General features: G+C 36.8%; 1 protein-coding gene across 7 annotated transcripts in view; it reads right to left on the reverse strand.

Annotated features, from left to right (window-relative positions):
- TMEM117 (transmembrane protein 117) overlaps positions 1-27,331 on the reverse strand; it is a 493,780-nt gene that overhangs the window by 224,889 nt on the left and 241,560 nt on the right. For 5 of the 7 annotated variants that reach the window (XM_073882098.1, XM_073882097.1, XM_073882100.1 and 2 more), the window contains 2 exons: positions 25,191-25,290; positions 21,102-21,152 (listed from right to left, as the gene is read on the reverse strand). The exons of 1 other annotated variant lie outside the window; for it this stretch is intronic. In XM_073882098.1, coding sequence (XP_073738199.1) covers positions 21,102-21,152; positions 25,191-25,290 — 151 coding nt within the window. The remainder of the gene's footprint in view (positions 1-21,101; positions 21,153-25,190; positions 25,291-27,331) is intronic. One more of the 7 variants, XM_025883302.2, reaches the window with a different exon arrangement.

The raw sequence follows: 27,331 nt of genomic DNA on the forward strand, positions 1-27,331 counted from the left end.
ATCCACTTTCTTCAAAGAAATGGAGCAAATAATCCTAAAATTTTTATATGGAACCAGAAAAGACCCTGAATAGCCAGTGGAATGTTAAAAAAGAAAAGCCAAGCTGGCGGCATCACAATTCCGGACTTCCAGCTCTATGACAAAGCTGTCATCATCAAGACAGCATGGTACTGGCACAAAAACAGACATATAGATCAATGGAACAGAATCGAGAACCCAGAAATGGACCCTCAACTCTATGGTCAACTCATCTTTGACAAAGCAGGAAAGAATGTCCAGTGGAAAAAAGACAGTCTCTTCAACAAATGGAGTTGGGAAAATTGGACAGCCACATGCAGAAGAATGAAACTGGACCATTTCCTTACACCACACACAAAAATAGAGTCAAAACGGTTGAAAGACCTAAATGTGAGATAGGAGTCCATCAAAATCCTAAAGAAGAACACAGGCAGCAACCTCTTCGACCTCAGCCACAGCAACTTCTTCCTAGAAACATCGCCAAAGGCAAGGCAAGCAAGGGCAAAAATGAACTATTGGGACTTCATCAAGATAAAAAGCTTTTGCACAGCAAAAGAAACAGTCAACAAAACCAAAAGACAACCGACAGAATGGGAGAAGATATTTGCAAACGACATATCAGATAAAGGGCTAGTATCCAAACTCTATAAAGAACTTATCAAACTCAACACCCAAAGAACAAATGATCGAATCAAGAAATGGGCAGAAGACATTGAACAGACATTTTTTTCCAAAGAAGACATCCAAATGGCCAATAGACACATGAAAAAGAGCTCAACATCGCTCGGCATCAGGGAAATCCAAATCAAAACCTCAATGAGATACCACCTCATGCCAGTCAGAATGGCGAAAATTAACAAGTCAGGAAACGACAGATGTTGGCGGGGATGTGGAGAAGGGGGAACCCTCCTACACTGTTGGTGGGAATGCAAGCTGGTGCAACCACTCTGGAAAACAGTATGGAGGTTCCTCAAAATTTGAAAATAGAGCTACCATACAATCCAGCACTGCACTAGTGGGTATTTACCCCAAAGATACAAATGTAGGGATCCAAAGAGGTACGTGCACCCCAATGTTTATAGCAGCAATGTCCACAATAGCCAAACTGTGGAAAGAGCCAAGATGTCCATCGACAGATGAATGGATAAAGAAGATGTGGTATATATACACAATGGAATATTATGCAGCCATCCAAAGGAATGAGATCTTGCCATTTGCAACGATGTGGATAGAACTGGAGGGTGTTATGCTGAGTCAAATAAGTCAATCAGAGAAAGACATGTATCATATGACCTCACTGATATGAGGAATTCTTAATCTCAGGAAACAAACTGAGGGTTGCTGGAGGCGGGGCGGGTGGGAGGGATGGGGTGGCTGGGTGATAGACATTGGGGAGGGTACGTGCTATAGTGAGTAATGTGAATTGCAAGACTGCTGAATCACAGATCTGTACCTCTGAAATAAATAATGCAATATATGTTAAGAATAAAAAAGAAGAAGAAGATAGCAGGAGGGGAAGGATGAAGGGGGGGAAATCAGAGGGGGAGATGTACCATGAGAGACGATAGACTCTGAAAAACAAACTGAGGGTTCTAGAGGGGAGGGGGGTGGGGGATGGGTTAGCCTGGTGATGGGTATTAAAGAGGGCACGTACTGCATAGAGCACTGGGTGTTATGCATAAACAATGAATCATGGAACACTACATCAAAAACAAATGATGTAATGTATGGTGACTAACATAACAATAAAAAAATTTTTTTAAAAAGTTCACTCATAAAAAAAGTGAACTCATGATGGATCAAACATATTCTTCTAAACATAGAACTAAAATCATAAAACTTTTAGAGGAAAACATAGGGAAAAGCTTTGTGACATTGGCTTTGGCAATGATTTCCTGAATATGACATCAGAGGTACAGGCAACAAAAATAAAAAACAGATAAACTAGACTTCATTAAAATGAAAACTTTTGTGTATCAAAGGCCACTGTCAACAGTGAAAAGGCCACCCATGAATGGGAGCAAATATTTTCAAATCATATATTTGATAAGGGGTTAATATCCAGACTATATAAAGACCTCCTACAACTCAACAACAAAAAACAAATGATCTGACTAAAAATGGTCAAAGGACTTAAATAGACATTTCTCCAAAGAAGATCTACAGATGGCCAAATAAGCACAGGAAAAGATGCTCAACATCACTAATCATTAGGGAAAAGAAAATAAAAACCACAAGAAATATCACTTCACATGCAACAGGATGACATTCAGTAACAACAACAAATGAAAATAAAAACTGCTGGCGAGAATGGAACCTTTGTGAATTGCTGGTGGGAAGTAAAATGGCATGGCTGCTGTGGAAAACAGTACAGCTCTGACTCAAAAAACAAGGAAGAATTACCATATGATCCAGTAATTCCACTTCTGGGGAAAGAACTGAAAGCAGAAACTGGAAGAAAGTTTTGTATACCAATACTCATAGATGCATATTCATAATAGTCAAAAGGTGGAAACAATCCAAATATCCATTAGTGGATGAATGTCTCCACAACATGCAGTACATACACACCATGGAATATTATTCGGTCTTGAAAAGGAAGAGAATTCTGGCACATGCTACCACAGGAATGAAACCTGAGGATGTTGTGCTAAGTGACATAAGCTAGTAATAAAAAAACAGATAGTGTATGATTCCACTTATATGAAATATCTATAGAGTTCTCAAATTCATAGAGACAGAAATTAGAATGGTACTTGCCAGGTGCTGGGTGGAGGAGAGAATGGGAAGTTATTATTTAATGGATACAGAATTTCATTTTGGAAAGATGAATAAGCTGTGGAGATGAGTGGTCATTCCACAAGACTGTGAATGATTAATGTCACTGAACTGTACACTTAACAATGGTTAAAATGGTAAATTTTATGTTGTGTTATGTCACAAAAAAACAAATTAAGTACATAGTTTTTGGTTCCAAAGTTCTAATTTGAGGAATTTTTACCAAGAAAATAACATGAAAAAAAGTGAAAAACCTTCACACACAATAGGCATTCTTATTTAGAATAATACAACAGTAGGAAGAGCCTAAGTGCTTAATAATGAAGGAATGGTTAATTGAACTAGGTTATGATCACACAGAGTTATGATGCAGCCATTGAAAGGATTTTAATAACAATGAGTAAGTGCTCATGTTATTATGCTAATGGATGGAATTTAGAATATAATGTTGAAATGTAATTATAATAATGTACAAATGCATGAAATTCTTAAGAGAAAATAAATAAGATGTTAACTATGGTTTACTCAGGGTGGTGACAACAGGAGTGAATTTTTCTTTTTTCTTTTCCATTGATTCAATAACACCCATATATCTCTTATACAAATAAAATGTTTTTGGGGGAAATAGTCATAAGGAGTAACCCTGCAGAGTCCAAGACTTTTTGTTTTTGTTTTTTTTAACCTGGGCTAACTTAATATAGGAAGTTAGGAAATAAAAGAACTGTTTGGAACTTTCAAAAGTAAATAAGTTAATTTTAGTTCTGACTGTGCAAGGTTCTGAGCTACACACCTGTATTATACAGGCTATGACCTGTATTATGTAATGCAACCTCAGAAATGTGTACATGTACATATCATTTTCATTACTCCTCTGGGGAAGAAACTAAGACTCAACAAGGCTGTTTAACTTACTCAGTGCCCCACAGATCAGAAGTGGCAGAGCTGAAAACTAGAACCCCAATAATTCAATTCCTTAGTTTATATTTTTTCTACACTTCAAATCTCAAATATCATTGGGACAAAAGGGGTGTGCCTAGGCATCTGAAAAACTGAATTTGTCTCTGGCAGGAGGGGCATTTCATAAAAGACAAATTCTATATATCCAAAAGGGCTACAGTGCATTCAGTATTGTTATGCTCAAGAATTTGACCAGAGAACTATCTATGGAGATATTCACTATGATATGCAACAAATTAATATCTAGCATAATAAAGTACATTCGACTGCATATAATTTTAGACAAAAATACATGCAGAAAAAAAATACTGCAGGAGCTACTCTATTGTATGGATCGCAAACTTCTGGGAAAGTAAAGTAGAAGAAAGATATAAAAAGCCTATGAGAGATACAGCAATCTTTATAAAGAAAGCATGCATTCAACAAACATATAGTAGGAGCGACAGTGGGCTACATACAATACTAGCATGGAACAAAAAATTACAGGCTTTAAATCTTGACAGGCTCTGGTTATATTTTAAGCTATTTTCATATTTGATAAGAAGCCTTGTAAATTCAGGTAGGGAGTCTAATTTCAAAGACAGAGTACTTACAGGATTCTGTGCTGAAAATTCTCTTATTCATCCAATAAGAAAGATTTTGCAGAATGTTTAAATTTGTGTTAACATAAGAGTCTGACTAGAGGGCTAATAAATATAATCTTTTAACTGTAAGGCTTATAGCAGCATGACCACTTAAGTAGTAAAATATGTTTATTTTAGAAAATTTGATTTATCCATTTAGAAACAGAGCAGTCTTCTGTAATTCACCCCATAAAAACTGAACTTGCCGAACTGCAAGCATTTTTAATGCTCAGGCTGGCTCTACCCCAAAGACTGTTCATTGTAAAGAGATTCAAGTTGATTTTGGCTTAACTGGTCCAAGCACAATGTGAAACTTCATCTCTTCCACAAAAAATTACTTTCCCAAAATGTTTATTCTTCCCAAAGACATTTATTTCTATAGATTTGCTTTTTTCTTTTCTTTCAACTGAAGGTGTTAGTGCTACTAACCATGAATATGGTTAAAATATACCATCCAGACCATGGTTTAAGCGATTCTCAGAATATTGACAGGGTGACTGTGTTCATATCTTCTGCTTCAACTGCCCACCCTACCAAGGCTAAGATTGCTAGCTCCCTAATTCAGAAATCTCCCCATTATGCTCTAGAGATTAAGGCATGTTCCTAGGTTATTCTCTCCATTTCAAAACTCTTGTTCTGTATTTCCATCCTGTGGTCTTCGACCAGGATTTTTGTCCAGTGCCTCACAGTGGTATGGTTCCATGGCTCTGGTTTATGTTTTGGCCCCTTGGTCCTATCTCTCAGGTCTTTCTCATTCCACTGTGTGTATTCCACTCATTCAAGGATCACTGGGGATAGAGAAGGCATTATGCCCAATCCCACCCTAGCTCCTACCCATGCCCCCAGTATCACTGGGAACCAGTTGAATTAACTTGGGATCCCTCTCATTTGAGAAGGGGGAAAACAAGAGGTTGTTCCAATTTAGGGCTCGATGCCAAATGACAAGAGCATATTTAAGAAAAAATCCAGTTGACTTGGCGTGTTATGATGAGTGGCTTCAATAATTCGAAATGCTATTAGAAGATTAGATATATTTGTTTTCAAACATAAAAAGTAATCAGGATGCTACCTAGAATGTTACATTTTAGAGATCCCATTTCCAAATACGGGCTAATCAATGACAATACAACAATGCTTGAAATTAGTACATTTGGATGATGCTCACCATTTCCTATTTCATTCCAGGAGGAGTCCATGAAATAGTTTTTTCAATTATCATTCTGGCTTAAGTAAAATATGGCCAATTTTTCTCATTTCATGTTCAAAGCTATAAATTCTCACAAATAAAACTGATGAGTATCAAGAATCTTTAGTGCTTTCAAAGTGTCACACATTTACCTATTGCTTCTAAGGCAAAGCATGCAAAGATGATAATTTATTTACTGACTGATTCTATTATCTTTTTGTAACTTCAGTAAAAGATCATTTCAGAAATGCAGTTTTAGCTAAAGATAGAAATTCCGTACTACTGCTACATAAATGTAGAGCTCATCTTGAAAAAAAAATTGATTTTAGAGCATTTTTAAGCTATGTCCCTAAATGTTATATCATGAAATCATCTTTTGAGCAGAAGGTATTAAGAGTATATGAAAAGCTTTTGTGAGCAATTTAAAAATGAACACTCACTGAAGAATTTCAGTCTTATTTCTTAAATGTGGCTGGTATCTAGACTTCTGTTAAAATGCAAACATTATAAATTTGCTAAACTGTTCTCTTTCTTCTAAAGAATAAATATGTAAGCTTTGCAGCAAGCCATCGCTAAAGTTTTCCAGTGCATTTCTTCAAATGGCCAATGCCTTATTCAAAAGACATTCAAGTGAACCAAAAAAAGAGGGCTGAGTTTGGCTAGGAGGTATCTTTGCTCCACAGGCTGGGGTTGCAGGATTTACCCATAGGCATTTACCCAATGCTGTTGACCAGTCAAAATACACTAATCAGTGTAGATTTTTCAGTGAAGATTTTTTTCTAGGGTACAAAATCACTTGGAAGAGGCTATTTGGATCCTCATCTTTGAGTTGATAATTAATTTTGAGAAAGGCAAGTGTGTAACACCCATGCAGAAGGCCACACAACTCAATGCACATTAGCCTACCTCTTTGAAATGGAGACAAGATGATATCAGAAATATTTTCAGTGGGACAAGTGCAAGGGCCACTGCATGATCTGTCTTTATTCAGTTTGAGAACTATCATAACCTCATTCAGGTATTCATTCATTGAAACTTAATGCTATCGTAAACCGATACATTTGGAAGGAAGAAAGGAAAAGAAAAAAAAAAAGATATAGTAGCAACTTGTGAAAGCAGTGAAGTTTTGGAAACATAAGCTTTTGGAACAAGGCAAGCCCAAGCAGCCAGTTCATGGATATGCATCTGGTCAGATCCTGAAGAGCTAAGAGACAGGTAGAGTGACAGATGAGGGAGGAGCTATAATGGAAAAGATCAGAAATGAGTTCTTTTGTCCAACACCATTCAGCTCTGGGGAAGGAGGGAAAAAATGTACCCTGAGGGCAGGATGCCAACTGCCACTCCTGGAAAGAACTCAGATTGCTTCATTCAAAGGAATCCTAGGAAGTGGGGAGAGTAGGACCAGGAAGCAGCACCCACCCCAAAGTTTGTATGAAGGCCTAAAAAAGAAACACTATGTCAATTGTTGTAGAAGAAGTAAGTGGGCATTTGAAGGCCAGGGTGGACCACAAATGCTCAAGCCACATGCAATACCCAAAGTTGTTGTGGTTCCCTTCTAATGACTTTGACTACTCATTGTCAATTTCATTTTTTAGTTAATTTTATATGTAGTTCTCTAGAATGTCTAAGTTTTCTGGAATGCCAATACAGCACACTCTTATTCTTTAAACTCTCTTTAGTGGTTTCAAATAATAAATTCTGATGATTCCCAAATCACTGTATAGAGCCCAATTTAATTTCCATATCCAATTGCTGACTACCCTGATGTATTCCTCTATCCTGATGTTACACAGATGCCTCAGACCAACATGTATAGCAGATCTCACCATTTCCCTCACCACATAATTCTCACTTCCCAAATTATGGATCTTGGTGATCAGGACCTAACACATCACCTGGCACAAGGAGGCATTCAATACAAATTAATAAATGAATAAATCTACCATAGCCATAAATCAACAAGAATAGGGAATAACTATAACAGCACAACAAAGTAAAGAATGGAAACTAAATGATACTTAGTAATCACAATCGTTGTATCACGTAACAAGTGCTTCCTATGTGCCAGGCATTCTTCTAAGTGATCTGCCTGCATTAACTCATTTAATCTATATGTTTATTGAATGTTAACTACCAAGCATTGTGTAGGACATGTCATGCACACATACACGTTTAGAATGTCAGCTTACACAACTCTATTGATTTAAGTCACAAAGCCCCTATAAAGTAGACATTATCCCATTATCCTCACTTTCTTTTTAAGGAAATGGGAGCCATAAAAATAATAATGAGAGCTAGCATTTACGATAGCCTACCATGATCCATGTTTCATGCTAAGTAATTTACAAGAATGTAGGTATGAATTCACTTACTAATACAGAAACTAAGGTTCAGGTCATATAATTCTTAAGTAATGGGATTGGGATTTGAACCCAGCTCTAGGCAAATTCAGTATCATTTGCACAGTAATTTTCACAATAAGTAAAATGTTAACTTACCTTTTTTGTTTATTCAGATAGGGACACATGCAACAAACTTCAGAAACGTTTTTATCAAAACACAGTTACAGTCACAAACTCCCAGGGATTAAGGTGCATTTATATTAAATATTAAGTAGGGAAAAATCTATTTTTGGTGTCAAATAAATGAAGTGTTACCCAATATCCATAATAATCCCATTACCCAAGGCTCATGAAAACTCTTGTTTACAATCCCTTAATACTTAGGCAACCCTTTGCACACAATGCCTCTGTTTCTTCAACTGTAAAATGGAATAATAATAAATACATCTAACAGCACTGGGTCTAAATAAATGAATAGATTTAAAACATTTAGAAGAGGTTCTGGCACATGAGGTCAATAAATTTTATATATTATTGTTACTATGTCAGCCACAATAATTTCTTTAAATTACCAATATTACTCAATTTTTACATTATTCAATAGTTGTTTTCCTGTAAAGTTCTGTACAATTCAAATTTTTAATAAAATAAATAGCATTCCTTCTTAAATAAGCTTCAGAGATGGATTATTTTGCACTGTAACCAATCATTTCCTTTTATCATTTCTTTTTTAAAACAAAATTTTTGAGGGGCACCTGGGTGGCTCAGTCAATTAAGCATCTGCCTTCAGCTCAGGTCATGATCCCAGGGGCCTGGGATGGAGTCCCCCCCCAACCTCAGACTCCCTGCTCAGCGGAGAGTCTGCTTCTCCCTCTCTCCCTCCCACCCAGCTCATGTGCTCTCTCTCTCTCTCTCTAATAAACAAATAAAGTCTTTAAAAATAAAATTTTTGAAAGGAGAGGGAAAAGTGGAAAAACCTGGATTTTTATATATACTCTTCTATATATGAATTATATAAATATGTATAAATTTATGTGCATATATATTTATAAATAAACACATATATAATTTACTTAATACACAAGCAAAGTAATTTAGATGCTCAGTAAAGTGACACTTCATTGATTTGGTGATTTAAAAGAGTTAATGCTGCTTACAAATGCATGAACCTTACTCCAGGGAGTGGCTTGGACATCGACACATTCTCAGTACTTATTTTTATCCTTGGAACACCTTCAGGAAATGCCATGTTGTTTCCAGGTTAGTGGCAGGGTCCTGCTAATTTACAATCTGCCACTCCTCTCTGTCTTCCTTTGGCCAGGGTTTTGGTGCTTTCATCCGCTCTCTGATCTGCAACTAGGAACCTGGGTGGAGATGAGCATTATCCTAAATTGCCTCCATTGGTTTCTATGCCCGCTCTGTCATTTCCACATCAGCACTTTGTTTCTCACCAGGCATCTGATAACTTCGATTCCTTTTTCAAGTTACTTTTAGTACCTCAAGAACCAGCCCAATTAAGTTCATTATGCTGATGATTCCAACGACGCTACAAAGCAATTAATAACAATTTTGTCAGCATTTTTACTTTGACCACTACGTTCAGGGAGAACACGAAATATATTTTAGTGTATCGAGTGTTAATTCATAGGCATGCAGAAATTATATGCCTCACCGTTTGACACCAAATCTTGTTATTATCTGGCTGCACATTAAACTCATGAATTTCAAGCATGAATGGGCAAAGCCTTCATTAAAAATTATGGACCCACTCTTTAGGAAAAAAAAATGCTCACATCAAAAGTAAGGCTGGCATTTGGTAAGCTTTCAAAAGCACAGCTCTGTGATTGTTTCAGCCTGATTAACCATTCGCACCTTCGCATTTGTTTTAGAGAACTAAACCATCTGCAGTTTTTTGTTTTTTTTTTTTAAGGTTTAAAGAGTAAATAATATGATTGGACACTGCAGTCTGTTGTTCCTACAAGTAAACAGAGCAAGAGCTAGAGTCCAACAAGCTGGCAAATGACGTTTCTCAAAGGGAAGGAAAAGTGAAGGCAGGGATGTTAAGGCAGTAACAGACGTTGCACCTGAAGAGAAGCACTTAACGTTTTGGAGCTCTACAGGTACCAGCCTTCCATTACTCTAGCTACAGTATTTGGTGATTAACAATGATTGCCAACACTCGCCGCCTTCATGCTCAAGTATCATCCCAGGACCTACACAATTCCATCCAATCCTCTCTCCATTTAGTATTTTCCATTTGCTCCCCACCCCCGATCCTAATCATCCCAGTGACCACAGGATTTCTCTGCAGATCCCTTCCTCTGACCAGCACCCGCTGTCCCACGTGCAACACTCCAGTCTCGCAGACTGCTGGCATCTTGTATTATGCGACCCTTGGTCCTCTTCACCATCTTTCTTCTCCACTTGCACATTAGCTACAATCTGTCAGTCAGCTGCACCACAGCAAGGACGCCAAAGAGCAGGGCAGACGCTGACAGCTATTGACAGCATGGTCAATAATCACTTTTCCTATTGTGTAGAATCTCTGTAATTGGCTCTTTGTAGGCCTTGTTACTTTTTTTTTTTTAAGTTCCCAAATGCAACTTAATTTTTATAAGAACATTTCTAAAGTTTATTGTTTTCCATCTGTACTAAAACACCCTATACCCAACATTTAAAACTCAACAATATATGATTAATTTTTTTAGGATGCCATGGCAACCAAGGATTAAATTTGAATTTGAATAAAAGAACTCAGCCTCCCTTAAAAATCTTCTCTTAGCTGGAAAGAATACTAATATAATTTTATGTGGAGTCTTGTCAAGTGCATTCAAGAAATGTCAAACTATATTTTTAGCCATGGAGTTTGCTTAATCCCATAAGACTCTATCTTGCCTTTATGTTGACAAATGAACAGGACTGAAATATCAGGGATCTGAGCTTGTGTCAAGATCCACTTCGCATCAAAAGTTGTTGTTCTTGTGCAGCTGTTTTCTCCAACTTCGGAATTAAAATCTACATTTACCTTATCTTAGGATTACCCTGGGTTTGCTATTGAATTCCTTTGTTGTCATACCTTAATTGACTCCAAGCTTTACTTTTATAGACAAGTCAATGAACTGTTGTGAAAACACGGCAGATGAGAGACTCCTGATAATTGTCATTGACTAGGAAAATGTCATCTTCACTCATCTGCTCCCAAGTCGGCATCCTGAATGCTGTATTTGGCCCAAACTCTACCCCCTTCATGTTTTCCTGCATATAATCTATTTTAGAGAATAAAAAATTAGTCTTCTAACCACATCTGCCACTTGGATTTTACTAAAACAGGACTAAAAGCGCCTGGTCAGAAAACTATTGAAATTCATGTCTTTTTTTTGCCTCAAATAGTGGTAGAGAAACTTTTTTTTTTTAAGATTTTATTTATTTATTTGACAGAGAGAGAGAGAGAGAGCAGGAACACAAGTAGGGGGAGTGGGAGAGGGAGAAACAGGCTTCCCGCTGAGCAGAGAGCCCGATGCGGGGCTCGATCCTAGGACCCTGGGATCATGACCTGAGCCGAAGGCAAACATTTAACGACTGAGCCACCAAGGCACCCAGTGGTAGAGAAACTTTAACAATATTTGGAACTCAGGGCCCATCAGAAGGGAAAAATTATGAGACAAAGTTGAACGGCATTTAAAAATTCAAATTTACCTACTTTGTGTCAAGATTATGAGTCAGCATTTTTCAACACGACTTTTTAGACTTATTTTAGTAAATAGGGACTATTATTTATACACTCAAGATGGGCTAGTCATCTTTTGGAAAGCATAGTTGACGTGTGAGTTTTCCTTCACAAATTTCATTGTGAATTTTCCTCACTTAACATAATTTTCCTCTTAACATATAACATATTATATATATATATAATATATGTTATATAATATATGTATAACATATAACATTTAACATATAACCAGTGAAAATTCTGGCAAACAACATAACATTAACATCAGGTATATTTATAATTTAGAGTGCCCTACTTAAAACTGACCTCATTAAAAAAAAAAAAAACCCTCACCTAAATTGTTTGCTATGAAAAATAGTGAATGTACAATTTGGTGTTCACATTCAGGTGGGAATGACAGCACAGTGAAAATAAAAAGATGTTAAAATTAGTGAAAATTCTTCATTCAGAAAATGCAAATTGCAAGCTGTATTTTAAGGTGTTTTCATTTATGCAACACTAATTTTTTAAACTCAGTAACACTAACAATATTAATAGTCCTAATTCCACGCACTCTTTTATCTCACAGCAGTTCATTGCTGTACTGTCTAAGTAATAATTATGAAAAGTAAGCCACCTCCTGGGCGAATGGCAATACTTACTAACATTCAATGAGAGGTAAAGAATCAAATTAAAGCACATGGAGAATTGGGGGAGAGGGTCGTTTGCTGGTGGGAAGGATGGTCGGTTGGAAGGAAGTTTATGGAAATGGCACTATATTCAAAGAGGCAAAATTATAAGCTGTTCTCGGTATTATGAGCTGGAAAGAGGTGAGGGCATAGCTGTCCTGATAACTGGAGAGGCAAATAATTGAATAATTAGAGCCCAAGCCCAGGCATAGGGATATTGGTCAACTTTACAGCAAGGCTGGCATTCTTTCAGGGGAATCTGTTGTGAGCGTTAGAAGAAACCTTCACAGTCGGGGCGCCTGGGTGGCTCAGTCAGTTAAGCGTCTGTCTTTGGCTCAGGTCATGATCTCAGGGTCCTGGGATCGAGAACCACATTGGGCTCCCTGCTCAGCAGGGAGTCTGCTTCTCCCTCTCCCTCTACTGCTCCCCCTGCTTGTGCCCTCTCTCTCTCTTTCTCTCTCTGTCAAATAAATAAAATCTTTAAAAAAAAAAAAAAAAAAAAGAGGAAACCCACAGTCAAAGGTGCTCTGTAAGGAACCCAAGTTAAGTCCTGGAGTCAGCACTGGGGGCAAGGTAAACTTTACTGAACACTTGCATGGCCTCGTGGCAATGTGCGGGTCCTGCAGAAGCCAGCCCCCCTTCTCATCCTTCTTTGCCTTCAATCCTGCTTCTTTTTTGTGTAGTTTCCTGACACCGAAAGATTCCTCCCCCTGATTTCCCTTCAGCTTTGATACTGGATGGTTATGACCCCATAACATAAGTCAAAATATTCCCATGCTAAACTTCCTAAAACCACCTGAGAGAAATGGTCCCAAACTTGCCCATGTATTAGAAGCTCTGTGAACCTTTCAAAAATTCCAACACCCAGGCTCCAAATCAGACAAACAAAACAGCCACCTCGGGGAGTGGGACCCGGGCATCATTGCTTTTGAACCTCCCTGGGTCATTCCAATGTAAAGACAAATTTGGGGGAAAAAATGCCTTATGAAATTCAGGTAAAAAAACAAGTGGGACAATCCACTAAATAATAAGCTTGGTTCATCGTGCCTATAAAGAAACTGCCTAAGAGCTTGAGACATACTGACACCTTAATGATATTTATATTCACTTAAGATTTCCACAATGCATATTCATTAAGTATCCATCTGCACATCATTTCCCTCAGAAAAGGCACAGCTAGTCAGTCAGTCAACAAATACAGCATGAGTTTTCGGGCTCTTGGCACCCATGCTGGTAGTGGCTAATCTGACCGCAATAACAAGTATTTCACTAACACTTCAGAAAGTGTTATGAAAACAGGGTGGGGTTTTTTTTGTTTGGTTTTGTTTTTTTGGGTTTTTTTTTTTGCCCACTTGTGCCTTAACTGTTTGGGTGGAATGAGTGCTACGTGGAACAGGGCTCTGGTTGTTCTTAACAGCTGTGATTAGAACGCAGGGAGTTCTTGTCTCCTCTGCGTGACAGAGGTTATAACAAAGAGGGAGGGCCAACCTTGTAGGGGACACACAGGTTTATGAGGTGTGATGGAGATGTTCCAAAATGGCACTTGCCCCAGATTCACTCCTCACACTGACTTTTCAACGTTCCTGGCATGTGTCAGTTTCCAGCTCAATGCTCCCTGTTTATAAAGCATAAAACAGAGGACCAGTGGGCAGAGTTAGTGCTGAAGGGACAGCCTACTTCATGTTCCTGGTATTTTTTTTTTTTTTTAACCAAATGACTCTGGATACCTCTTCATAGGGAATATGCTCTCTGATTCAACATAGCTCCCCCCTCCACCCCATACACACCTTTTATCTCAGGCCAGATGTTTCACACTTTTACTAGATGGGTCTGGCCCTCAGGGCATTTGAATTTGCAACTCCAGTATTTATTATTTATGCAAGTTGAACACAGAAAGCTACTGTCACTCATTAAAACCTCACCACAGACTGATGACTTAAGATGCTGAAAGAAGTTTAGGAAGATGTGAGTAGACCAAAGGATATAGGACAACAACTCCACAGGGCACAAGCCCCTGCCAGCCCAGTGACTCTTGTGAGGGGCTGGTTGAGGCAAGGCCTGAAGGAAGGTCCCTCAGGAAGAGGAAGGTCACTTTAAATGCAATGATATTATAACCATCTTTACCATATTTAATATGTCATAATGTTTACCTCTCATATACCTGTTCTTATCCTGTAGGAGCTTGCTGTATATTTATTAAGTGAATAGATTTCATGCGTATGTGAGTGAGACCCCCAGAAGGATCTTAGACCACTGAAGGTCCATAACTTTGTAGCATCAAAATTGGGTAAAATATTCAAAATGAATTTGTACAATCTTCCATTTTAATAGAATATGCTATGAGCTTCACAGGTCCTTTGACACTAAAGAAAGTATTTTCTCAAAAATATGATCTACAGAGATAGTCAATTAGAAGTGTCAACAATTTCAGACAGATACCAATGACACTACCTTATAGGGCTAAAAAATATATATTAATAGGTACCAAGAATAATTAGTATGCTTGTTTTTTAAGTATTCATAAAATCAAAATAATTTGTAAAAGAAATTTGTTTTAATATACATGGATATGTTATTTTTATATTTTAGAAAAAAATGAATTTAAATGGTCTTGAAAAAGACATTTTATACCTATATCAATATAGTAAAATCAATCTGTTCATTAGTAAATAAATATTTCAACAATTATATAATTTTAATTACATTTAATCTCTTTTTAATACTCAGAATAATAAGCTTTTATAATAAACTATAAGGTCACTATGTAAACAAATATTCATTCAATGAATAAATGAATGAGTTTAGATATCTAGCACCTAGTTAGGCAGAAAATTGGTTCATTTTGCTAATTTTTTGCTGAAGCAAAATAAAATGCATTTTTTTAAATCTACATTTAGATTTGCCAAAAATCCTCTATTGATTCTATCACCTCTAGTTGAAACTGAAAATGCCAAATAGAAATTAGGATAATTATAACACAAGTCAAAGAAAAAAGTAGTCAGAACTTGAAAATTATTAGGTTTCATTTTTCTTCAATAGCTACAGTTTCACAGTATCTTTTATGATGTATTTTAAAACCTTTATGAGAGGTGCTATTCTTTTCGGTGAAAAAAGATGGCTTCTCTCCAGGTTTCCTGTTTCATCTCAAGCGCCAGACTCATTTAGGCATTATTTCTCATATATTCTCTGCTTAGAAGTCAAGAACAATTTGGAATTTTTAAGTTGGCACATGCGGTGTAACTAACTTTCTTTCAATGGCCCTGGTCTAGAGTATTAAGGAAATACTCTAGACCAGGTCTAGTACCGATGTGGACCTAGTTATGTTTTATTTGATATCTGGAAATGTCAAAGGCATTTATCTGATATTATACTTAGCTTGTCAGTGCCATTACTATCGTATGCTTGATTGACTCCTTACCTTGTGCAATATCATGTTTACAAAGCTACTTAAGATGTTCAGTGAGCAACTAGATAGACTAGTGAAGGATACTGGAAGGAGTCAGGCCCAGGTCTGGGATAAACCTTAACATATTTTGCCAGCCATGGCAAAAGGAAGTTTTTTATTTCCCAATCAGCCTTCAGATATGTAAGAACAGAGAAGAATATATGCCAAACATGATTTTACTTAACCATTCATTATCAAAATATTCCCCCGCTCACTTAAATACTTCAATTTCTTGAAACATGATGTAATAGCTTTCTTAAAGCAACAGAACGTAAGTACTAGGCACTTCATTGCTATAAATTTCTTTTTGATGTTTATAGAACATTTAACTACAAATGCAACATACACTGTGAATATAAAAATCTTTAGTGCTCTAAAAATCCTTGGGGCAAACAACTGCTAAAGGATCGTAATTTCATATAAACAAACCTTTGCCTTAAATAACGAAGAATTGCAGTATCTCTTTGTTTGTTTGTTTGTTTGTTTATTTAAGAGAGGCAGAGGGAGAGTAAAAGGGAGAAGCAGACTCCCCACTGAGCAGGGAGCCTGATGCAGGGCTTGATCCCAGGACCTTGAAATCTGAGCCAAAGGCAGACACTTAACCGACTGAGCCACCCAGGCACCCCTGCAGTATTTCTCTTAATGATAGCATAATATAAAACTATTCTTTTGCTTTCTTCCAATCCCAGAAATATTTATCAAAAGGGAATAGGAATAAATAGCTGAGTTTTCTAAAATTTAAAAGTAACAGTTTGGCTGGGATGTGATGTACTATCACTTAGCACCTAAAAAGATACGCACTCCCCTCCCCAACTAATGACAAAATTCAACAACTTTTATTGACACACTGGGAAAAAAAGTATCAAACCAACTTCTATGTCTATGTTCCACATCTTATTAAGATCTGTGATTAAATATTCCTAAGAAAATTATTCAGCTTGGCATGACAGTATAGTAGTTGGAAGCATTGAAGATTTTGGAAACTAATTGAAAACTTACACACACACGAACACACACAAATAGCAGTAGGCCCACAAGAAGAGGCACTACATAAAAGTTTTAAAAAAATTATAAGGGGACTAATCCAACTACTTACAAAATTACTTTCATCAAAAGAAAAGCACCTAGCTTCTTTTCTGAGGTTCTCATCTATGCTGATATTAGCAAACAGTATTCATTTCATTGTATTATGAGTTTCAAAGGAAAAACAAATATCAGTATTTCCTGGCTTCTATTTAAACTTCAGGAAAATGACTGATCAACGATGCTTTAAAGGTGTGGAGCATTATGTTAGGAAAATCATAAAGAATGTGTGGACAACCCTTTTTACCTCACCTGCCTTGAGGAAGTATAAACCAAGTAATAGAAATAAAGCATAATGGAACAGAAAGGTGCTGAAATTGAATTCGGAATGGGAAAGATGAACAGGAAACATCTCCTGCCTCTAGTGGGATTGTCTCTCTGCGAGCGACGGCCGCCATGTCTTCATATCTCACTACAGTTCAGTTCAGTACACTTCCGCAGATGCCTTTCATACTTAGAATAATATAGTCCATAAATTTTTAATAAATGAATATAAATTACATATAATATACCTATAACATATTATGGAATTTCCTATGGACATTAATTTTAGAAAAGTTGGAGCAGAGCCAGAATTCGTGCTTCTATTCTTAAATGTCTCTGTGCTACAACCTATTTCACTCATAAATCCTTTATTTCTTGCCAGATTGTTAATACTTTAAAAATCCAAGAGTCCTGAAAATTAAAAGACTCTTGATCACCATTTGTGATGCTCTCTGAAAATAGGTTAGACTCTCCTGTCTTATTAATTTTTTAGTGAGAACTTATTATTTTGAAGGAACCTGAAACACAATGCTAAAATATTTATAGAGACATTAAAATATTTATATGTGCAAAAGTAAAATGACCATATTGGCTCTAAATTTTCTAATGAATAAAAAGGAAATGTAAAAAATAATTCTTCTCTTATGTTCTTTGTTTCGATCAAAATGCCAAATGAACTGGCAATGATTTTTGACAATTACAGGTACTATTAAATCTACTGTCCTTGGGTTTTGTCTGTGTGGCAGTCAGTGTTGGTGCCTGCCCAGATTCTCTGCACCTAGTGGTACACTCTATTCCTCAAGAACATAACACCCACCCAGTGGATCAGGCCAAGGGGAGATTTTCCCTGCAACCATATTGACCACATCTTCCCTTGCCTCCTTCCCCACTTCTCTCCTGCTTCTCTCATCTCCCTGCCGGTTTCTCTGAAGAGCACTTCCTCAACAAATCATGTGCCCCCAAATCTGTGATGCATGCTCTTTTATTGGGAATCTCACTTAACACAGAATCTTTATAGATAGAATATATTATTACCTCATTAAGTTCTTGATCCAGTTTCTACTTGCACTGTATAAAACAATGAAATGAAACCTACAGATTTATCAAATATGGGGTTAACCAATCATAGAGATAACTGAAGTCATGAACTAGCTCCAATGAACCAGCAGAGAAAAAGAGCAAAAGATAAAAACTCAGAGGAATGTCAGGTTCTTGAGTCCAGCTCCAGTGGTTAAATATCTCATTAGTGTCCCTCTGTTTGCCATAACACTTGCTCAATGAGTTTGCTAACTCTGATCCCTCTATCCCATCTATCACAGTGTAAATTCTTTTTCATTATTTAAATTCAGCAAAGCTCTTACTAATACCTTATCTCAGATACTAAATCAATTCAATTATGCCTTTTATTCTGCCATTTTGATATTAAGTGGAAGAGAAATAATTAGAAAACTGGCATTGATCATAATATGAATTGTCAAGCTCAATTCCAGGCAGAATAACAAGCTAGAGGTGATGTCGGTTATATTATAAGCTATTGTTCACTGACAAACTTAGCATTTGCAAAACAGTCCACAAAATAAAGGCAGGTGTATAACAGAAAATGTTGAACTAAATAAACTATTATTAATTTGGTGATATGAAAGTAACAGAAATAATCACAGCCCTCCCGTAGGAACATGAGACAATAATAGAAAATAAGCAAAATAAGCATAGGACAACAATAAAAACTCTTGCCAAATTTTAAGTTAGTATGTATATATAATTATAAATTTTATTTCATATTTTCTACCTTTAGGTCAGAAGGAATAGTTTATTCTCAAAGCTGCAGAAATATTCCCTCCCTTTATTCTGTTCCAGATTTATAAATAAATACTAATTCAGGAATAGAAATTATTCTCAAGCATACACCATTCTTTAATTCTCTCTGCCTCTGCCCACTGAAGTGTAACCAATTTCTGTCTTATGTGGTAATAGCTCTCTGCTTAAGTGGTTGAAGGGATATATCTCAACCTAGCTTCCTTCCTCCCATCCCCAGAGCCAGGAGGAAAACTATGCCACTGATAGCAGTTATGATCACTCAAGGAACCCTCTGGCAGGATCTCTGGAGCTCCATCTTTGTTTTACCTAAGAATGCCTTTTAGACCCAAAGAATACATCACAATTCTGGGAGAATTACATCAACAATCTATTACTTCCATCCAAGGGTGTTTACAAGCACGTGTCCTCCTGGCTATGGAAACAGGCTTATCAGGCTTAGGGAGGCGGGGGATGGGAAGACTCTGAACAAACCAATTCTCCCCCTACCTTTTCAGCATTCCAGAATGTCCATTTTATGACACTGGGTCACAAAAGGGAACAATGGAAAGGGAAATGGAACTTAATGCATATGCATTCTTAAGATCTCTTTATTCTTCAATAAAGATTTCTGAAGCATCTAGTTCATGCTTGGTACTGTGTTGAGTACCACAAGTGACGCTGGAACTCCCCTCAAGAAGTTTCTAATCAGGTAAAGAAGAGTTTTCAGCTTTGCCTCTTAAACAGTCTTTTGGAACAAAGATAATAGCAATATAAATATGAATTACACAATCTGAAGACAAAGAAAATGTGTGAAAAATTAGAAGGCAAAATCTGCCACTCAAATATTTAGAGGGATAATGCAGTATTTACACATGAAACAGGCACTGTTAAAATAGAAGGGTGAAAATATATCTTTAAAAACACTTTTTTTTTCTAAAGCTCATATTCTTGCTAGATTCAATAGAGATAATTAAGCAAATTTTAAATTTTAAAACTACTGAGGCTATATTTTATCAATCTAAAGGCATTTCCACGTGAACATATTGACTCTGTTTGTCTAGTTCTAACGGAACTCTGAATTTCAAAAAGAAAAAATAAAGTCTCTTAAAATCACACACAGTTTAAAAAAAATGGTCACTATAAAAACATGAAATAAAGGTAAAGCCAAATGGCAAACAATGAAATTGTTTTTTTGTTTGTATGATATCTCTTTACGGTGGAAGCTTTGCTAGTAGCAGCACATATATGCACAAAAGTCCACAGACAATCCTGAGAAAAATATATCAAGGCCAACCAAGGTCCTATGAGTATTAGGATTTGATACACACCATATATGGTTTTATGATGAAAAACGCTTTATGACTTCAGTCTTTACCATGTCATTATCTTCTTTAGGTCAGGACTCGACTTTACTTCATGTGCACCCTTCCCTCCCCTTCCTGCAACATGAACTTCAAACCTGGACTCTGATGTCCCTGTCACTATCATAAGCCAGATTACCATTTACTGCTGTAACAGAAAAGCCACTAGAGCAGTACGAAGTAGGGGCTGGGGAAAACAGATGGTTAGGTAGAGAGAGACAGGAAGTGATTTTTCCTTCTGGTATTAAAGGAGGGGCAGAAGCAAATGCCATCTTGGTGTCCTCAGCATCCCCTGCCACCTTAGACCTGAGGCGAGCCTGTGATCTTTGCCTTCTGAAGGAAGGATGGTGAAACTAGAGACATGTGTTATAGGATGGGCCAACACCCCTCCGCTCCTCGCTCAATGGCAGAGTGTGGGCAAATTTCATGACAGAGCTCTTCTCTGCTCCTATCAACATGAACAGCCAGCTCGGTGCTGAATGACAACACCCATCACTGTAGGTATTTCTTTTATATTAAGTTTTTTAAAAATCTACTTGACAAAAAAATAGTAACTTTAACCCTGACTTAATATATTTTTTTGTCCCCTGCATGAGGCATCCCACAGAGCTAAGAATAGACAGGATTGCCTCGGAAATTGAACCTAGTAGAGCTTGATGCTCTGTAGTGTGAGGAGCAAAGACAGTTGTCCGATCGGTTGAAATCAGCCATGCCTGGGGATTGCATCAGTCCCAGTGTGCCTTTTAAAACCATGGGGAAATTTTGAATTATTTCCATAAAAGAAAAATTCTCCATTTCAGAAATACATTAAAAGGCACACTTTTATTGGAAATGTAAATAGTCACTTACTTTTCCATGACAGTCACCTTCATCATTGATATTCACTTCATGATGAGAATTCTATAGACAAATGAAGGTCAAAGCTCCTTAGACTCCTCTCATGAGGAAAACTATTATTTTTTAAAATGTTATCAATGCACACATATGTAGACATATAAATATTTATATGGAAACTTACCACCTAGTCAGTGAATAAAAATGGGAATAGAAATGATGTGCTCTGGGAAGCCTTCCTGTGTGACTGTACTTTTAAATCAGGAGGGCACTCTGTTTCTTTTGCCATTTCTATCTCTGTGTCTAACAGGGAAAGGTCAATATTTCATGTAACATAAGCAAAAAAGGACTTTGGATTCTCTCTCCGTTTACAGAAAGGAAAACATGTGAGGCCCCAGAAGGTGAAGTGACTTAAGAGCACACTGCTGGGTTAAACCTAAAACACAGTTTTCTTGATTCTCAATCCAGTCCTACCTCGGTGGTATTGGAAGTATTGATCAGAGTAGTAATCAGCAGCATTAACAAAGGTAAAAAGTTGTCAGGTTAGCTAGTAAAAATAGAAGGCATTACAGTAGCAAATTCAGGAGAAACTATGAAGGTCAACCAGACCTCAGAGAGACAGAAAGACCACAGCTGAACTGTGGAATTATGTGTATTCTGCTAAACCACAAGAGTAGGGCAGATGAGTGCACAGTAGAAATCTAGCTAGAAAAGGTAAAGGTCTTCGGTCAAAGCTGCCCCGTGCATTCGCCTCTCAGGGCTGCCCTAGAAATTGGACCCCACGTTATGATTCAAAAGAAAAAAAAATCTTAGTTAAAAAAAATAGAACCAGTAAAAAGGGGCAGAGTCACATATGGTCTCGGAAACACTGTCTTGAGGGAAACTCTGGGGAGGGCTTAGAATTGGGCCACAAAAAATAATGATGTCATCACGGGAAAGAAAATGATTTCTGTATCAAATGGTGGACTTGAGCCCGAAAACTGCAGAGTAAGGTCCTCGGGCTTGCTGTTCTGGTGATGTGCTCTGGTTCTTCTCCCCTAACTTTGATCAGGGGCAGTGTTGCGTGTAATTCAGGAAGTAATGGACCACACTGCCTTAGAGTGTGTTCTAGCACTGGCAACCAGAAGGAAACTTCAGACACCCCAGACCACAAGCCTGGGATAAGCTGGGAAAAACATAAACAGCTGCAATAAAGCACTTATGTCTCCCTCGCACTGCAGCATTTGAAGTCCCATCACAGGACCACACACTTCATCTTCATAGAAAGCCTATAACACGAATAGCAACTATTAGCTCCTTTAGAGAAATGTGCAAACCAAGGCTCAGAGGATTGCATATTATTTGTGGAAGATCAAGCCAGACACAGCAAGGTCAGAGAATCCAAATTTCTGAATTCCTTTTTCCGTTTTATTAAGCAGATTCGCCATAAAATGGAGTAAAAAAAAAATCACAATCCATAGTTAATGCAGAAATTTTTCAAAAGGTATCATGGAAGTTACATGTTTAAAGTTTTCCTTCTACTCTTCCTCCTAAAAGGGAAATAGTTTTAGAAGAGAAACTATTTTCTGTTTCGTTCTCCTTCTAAATAGTTTTTCCCAATGGAAATGGAAATTTTTGACATGAGGCAGCCTGGTCTTAATGTCTGGCTTATTCTATTATTTTTTTAGAATTTTCTTATTTTTTAAGTAAGCTCTGTGCCCAGCATGGGGCTTGAACTCACAACCCTGAGATCTAAAGTCACATGCATAACCAACTGAGTCAGCCATGCACCCTGATGTTTGGCTTATTCTAACTGTCATATCTAGTGATTACAAATAAAATAAATCACTTTTCAAATCTAGATTTTAAAGTTAATGGAATGGGATGCACTCGGTACTTTGTTCTATTAACATTCTAAAATTGAACAAGGGTGGGACAAGGCTAAAAATGGGCTACACAAACCCTCTGGTAATTACTTAATACTCTTGCAGGATGATCACAGTAGTACCAGTTAAGATATAACTGTTTCCTGTCCCCTGAAAATACTTGTTCTAGGTAAGACACAAAGCTATCCATAGAAAGGGCAGTAACTGTTGTGACAATCTACCTGCAGTATTTGGAACACGTTTGTAGGGGCATGTCCCTGCCTAGTCTTGTTTAGGTAGGGCATCCTTTCCTTTGGTAGGTCTTCTCGTTTAAAAGTGAATGGATGAATAAAGCCAATTACGATTAACTGCACTTATGAGAGGTATCAACAAAAATTAACAGGTTTCATTTTTATGAGAGTTATGCTCTTTGTACTCTGAGATTCTCTTATAAACTTATAGGACCTAGAGCTTTCCAGCTACATACTGTACTTAATTAATCCAATGGTTAAAACAGAGGTACTCATCTATCAATGGACAATTGGGTTGCTCCCATATCTTGGCTATCGTAAATAATCTTGCAATAAACAAAGAGGTGCAAGTCTTTTTGAATTAGTGTTTTGGTTTTTTGGGGGGCAAAGAAGATGTGGTATATATATATACAATGGGATATTACTCAGCCATAAAAAAGAATGAAATCTTGTCATTTGCAAAAACATTGGATGGACTTAGAGGGTATATGCTAAGCAAAATAAGTGAGACACAGAAAGACAAATGTCATATGATTTCACTCGTATGTGTAATTTAACAAACAAAACAAACAAACAAAAAGAGACAAACAGAAACCCAGACTCTTAAATACAGAGAACAAACTGAGGGTCGATGGAGGGTACATGGGTGGGGGATGGGCTAAATGGGTGATGGGTATTAAGGATGGCACTTGTGATGTGCATTGGGTATTATATGTAAGTGATGAACCACTAAATTCTACTCCTGAAACTAATATTACACTATATGTTAACTAACTAGAATTTAAATAAAAACTTAAATAAACAAACAAAAGCAAACAAAAGAGACAAACAAAAAAACAGACTCTTAAACACAGAGAACAAAATGGTGGTTGCCAGAGGGGAGGTGGGTGGGGAATGGGTGAAACAGACAAAGGAGATTAAGAGTACATTTATCCTGATGAGCACTGAGAAATGTATGAAATTGTGGAATCACTATATTGTGTGCCTGAAACTAATATAACACTGTATGTTAACTATACCTGAATAAAAAAAAAAAATTAGAGATTTTATTTATTTGACAGAGAGAGAGAGAGAGAGCACAAGCAGCGGGAGTGGGAGAGGGAGAAGCAGACTCTCCGCTGAGCAGGGAGCCCGATGTGGGACTCCATCCCAGGACCCTGGGATCATGATCCAAGCTGAAGGCAGATGCTTAACTGACTGAACCCACCCAGGCGCCCCCCAAAAAAATTTTAATGAAAACAAAAAATGAGAAAAGAAGTTACTCTCTTGACAGATGAACTCAGCATGAAATATGGTTTGTCTGTTTGTTGTAGGCTTATAATAATAATAAATACTAAAATGCAACATTAATTTTGTAGGTTCAATGAGGAAAATAAATGTAGAAAACTATTTTAAGAGGTCTAACTACACTTGTGGTGAGCATAGCATAACGTACAGAGATGTTGATTCATTATGTTGTACACCTGAAACTAATGTAAATTGGGTGTCAACTATATTTAAATAAAAAAATTAAATTAAAATAAAATAAAATAATATTAATAAAATATTATAAGATGTGTTGTGAAAAAAAGTTTTAAATAGAAAACAGTTGTTAAAAATATTTCATACGGTCTTCTGAGACTGGCCAGACAACATTCCTTATCTGAAAATTGCACATGTCAAAAACAACAGTCTTCACAAAATTATTTAGAACCTCACAAGGAAGTTTCTATTAATGTTATGAATGTATGTTTGTATACTTGTAACATATACAGATAGATAGGTATATATGTTATAAATAAATATTTCCTGATGGACAGCCATCATTCATATTATAGTTGCATTAATTTTTCCCCTAAGGTAAACAGATATTGCATACAATCTCTAAATTTATCTGTATTCATGAATTTATTCCACTCAAGAGAGAAGTAACTCTCTTGCTCTAAACCCTTCAAACGCAGTGTCTATCCAACATTATGAAAGTTTTCCTCCATCTAATGCTTGAAATGGGTGAAGTTAAAATTTCTTACCATCCAGGCTGTGACAAAGTCCCCCATCCAGGTCCCTACTGCAGCTAATTTCATGAAACTTTCATTTCGGATGCCCATATAGTCTGTAATGATATATGCTCTGTGGAAACAAACACACAAGACATTGTCCATACTGAGAGAGCCGTATCAAAGTGTTCTGGTTCAGCAACACGCAAAGGGACTTCCCTCCCTTTCAACAAGCTCTCCTGCCTTTGTCTCATCACATATGCTTACAGATCTGAAAGGCTAGGGAGACTTCTGAGGGTGTCTGGGTCAGTTCCAATTAGATTTGAAGACTGACTGTGGTTCTACCAATTACCATGTGCATTTCATTTTCAAGCTGTAAGACTGACAACAGTTTTTGAAAAATCAAACAAATACTCAGTAAAGGCATCATTTCATGCTCACTCAGGTATGCAGAGTGTGGAAACGATTCCTGAATTAGAGTAACTTGAAAGGGAAGAGAAAAGCTCGCTTTTCCTTCAGTTCTGTTGACTCGGAACTATTGAAGGGGTACTGGGTCTAGGCTTTGGATAAAATATCATACCTGAATAATGGTCAAAAAATGTCCATTTCAGAAAATTTCCACAGAATAAAGAAACATAAAATTTGACTCAAATACATGTGGCTTAAATTATTACTTAAATAACAATAACCAGATTTAATTTCATCTCTTTTTGTGTCACAAATTCTTCTGCTTCCTATAACACCAATTCATGTTCTTCATGGTCCGAAGAGAGATTCAAAGGCACAACCGATCATTAAATACAAGTAACAAGACTATGCCTATTACATGTAATTTTTATTTCCTTTTCCTCACTTGATATTCAAGAAAATCTAAGAATTATTTTCCCATTGTAAAATTTCTCCAGGAAAACTGGGACACAGGGAGATCATTTAACTTACCCAATCAATACCACACAACTAATGAATGGTAATTAGGAATCAAATTTCTCTCTCTCTTTCTCTCTCAAGTTTTTTTTTTCTACTCAAAAATTTTTTTTACTTTAAATTTTGTTCCTTTTCTTAAACATGATAACACCTGTACAATTTAGAATATTAGTTAACCTTGATTCTTCTTAGATTAACTTTAAAACAAAATATAGCAGAAAATGATACGTTTGTTATTTAGTGAAACTACAAAGAATTTTTTGAAGTCATTGAGAAGTAAATCATCTCCAATTCAGTTTTTTTTTTCCTGGAGTTCTTTCTTATAGTTTTGTTATCCGTAAAATAAACAAGTTTTTAAATAGTTTTACTTAACAAAAATAAACTTACGAATTCTTAAAAGCACTTTTTTCCACATACTTCATTCACCTACCTTAGAAAATCTTTATAAAAATCTTAAGATCTCACCTCAAAATTCTGAGTCTCTATTCCATAGGTTTCTATAATACCCAAAATAACTAAGCTGCTGGCTTACAATATTCCAGAGATCATTATAAGCACTTTAAATACAGTGTCTCCAATAGCTTCCATGTGGCGCAATGAAATGTTATTATCCCCGTTTCACAGATATGGAATTGAGGCTTTGGAGAGTTTTTGCAACCTTCTCAAGGTCAAGCATCTAGCAAATGGACAAGGTTTGAATCTAAATTTGATTGACTCCCAAATCCAGACACTTAACCACTATGCTATATCTTCTTCCTACAAGAGTTAGTGAAATATAAAAAAAACACAAAGACTATTTACTCTATTCCCCAGTATTTTAGTAGACAATGAAGATCCAGACTTAGCTTCCTTTGAGGATAATTCATAACAGAAGTCAAGAGTAGTATGCAGAAGCTGCAGCTCATCAGAGTCATCCTCAAGTGTTGGACTCCCACTGAGTTCACCAATCTAAGCAGCCTCCATGTGAAAGTCCACAAGTTAACTTGGACAGCTTGGTCTTAGTCCCTTCAGTATTACTACTGGTGAACAGTTCTTGGGCAATGAATTCAGCGTACGTTAGAGTATCAGCTCTCGTAACTGTCCAGCTCTTTCAATAACACTTATTTTGAAGGATGTGTTCAATGACACATTCCTACATGCCTACTTTGCCAATTAGTTCTAGAATACATTGAGCTAGGGTGGAAATTTCCGGGTACCTTCCTTGTGGTAACATAGGTATGTCTAAGAGAAGACATCATTCTCTAATTTCT

The sequence above is a fragment of the Callorhinus ursinus genome, unplaced genomic scaffold (genome assembly GCF_003265705.2).
Source record: "Callorhinus ursinus isolate GAN/ISIS: 27379988/994484 unplaced genomic scaffold, GSC_fseal_2.0 scaffold44, whole genome shotgun sequence".
Lineage (NCBI taxonomy): Eukaryota > Metazoa > Chordata > Mammalia > Carnivora > Otariidae > Callorhinus > Callorhinus ursinus.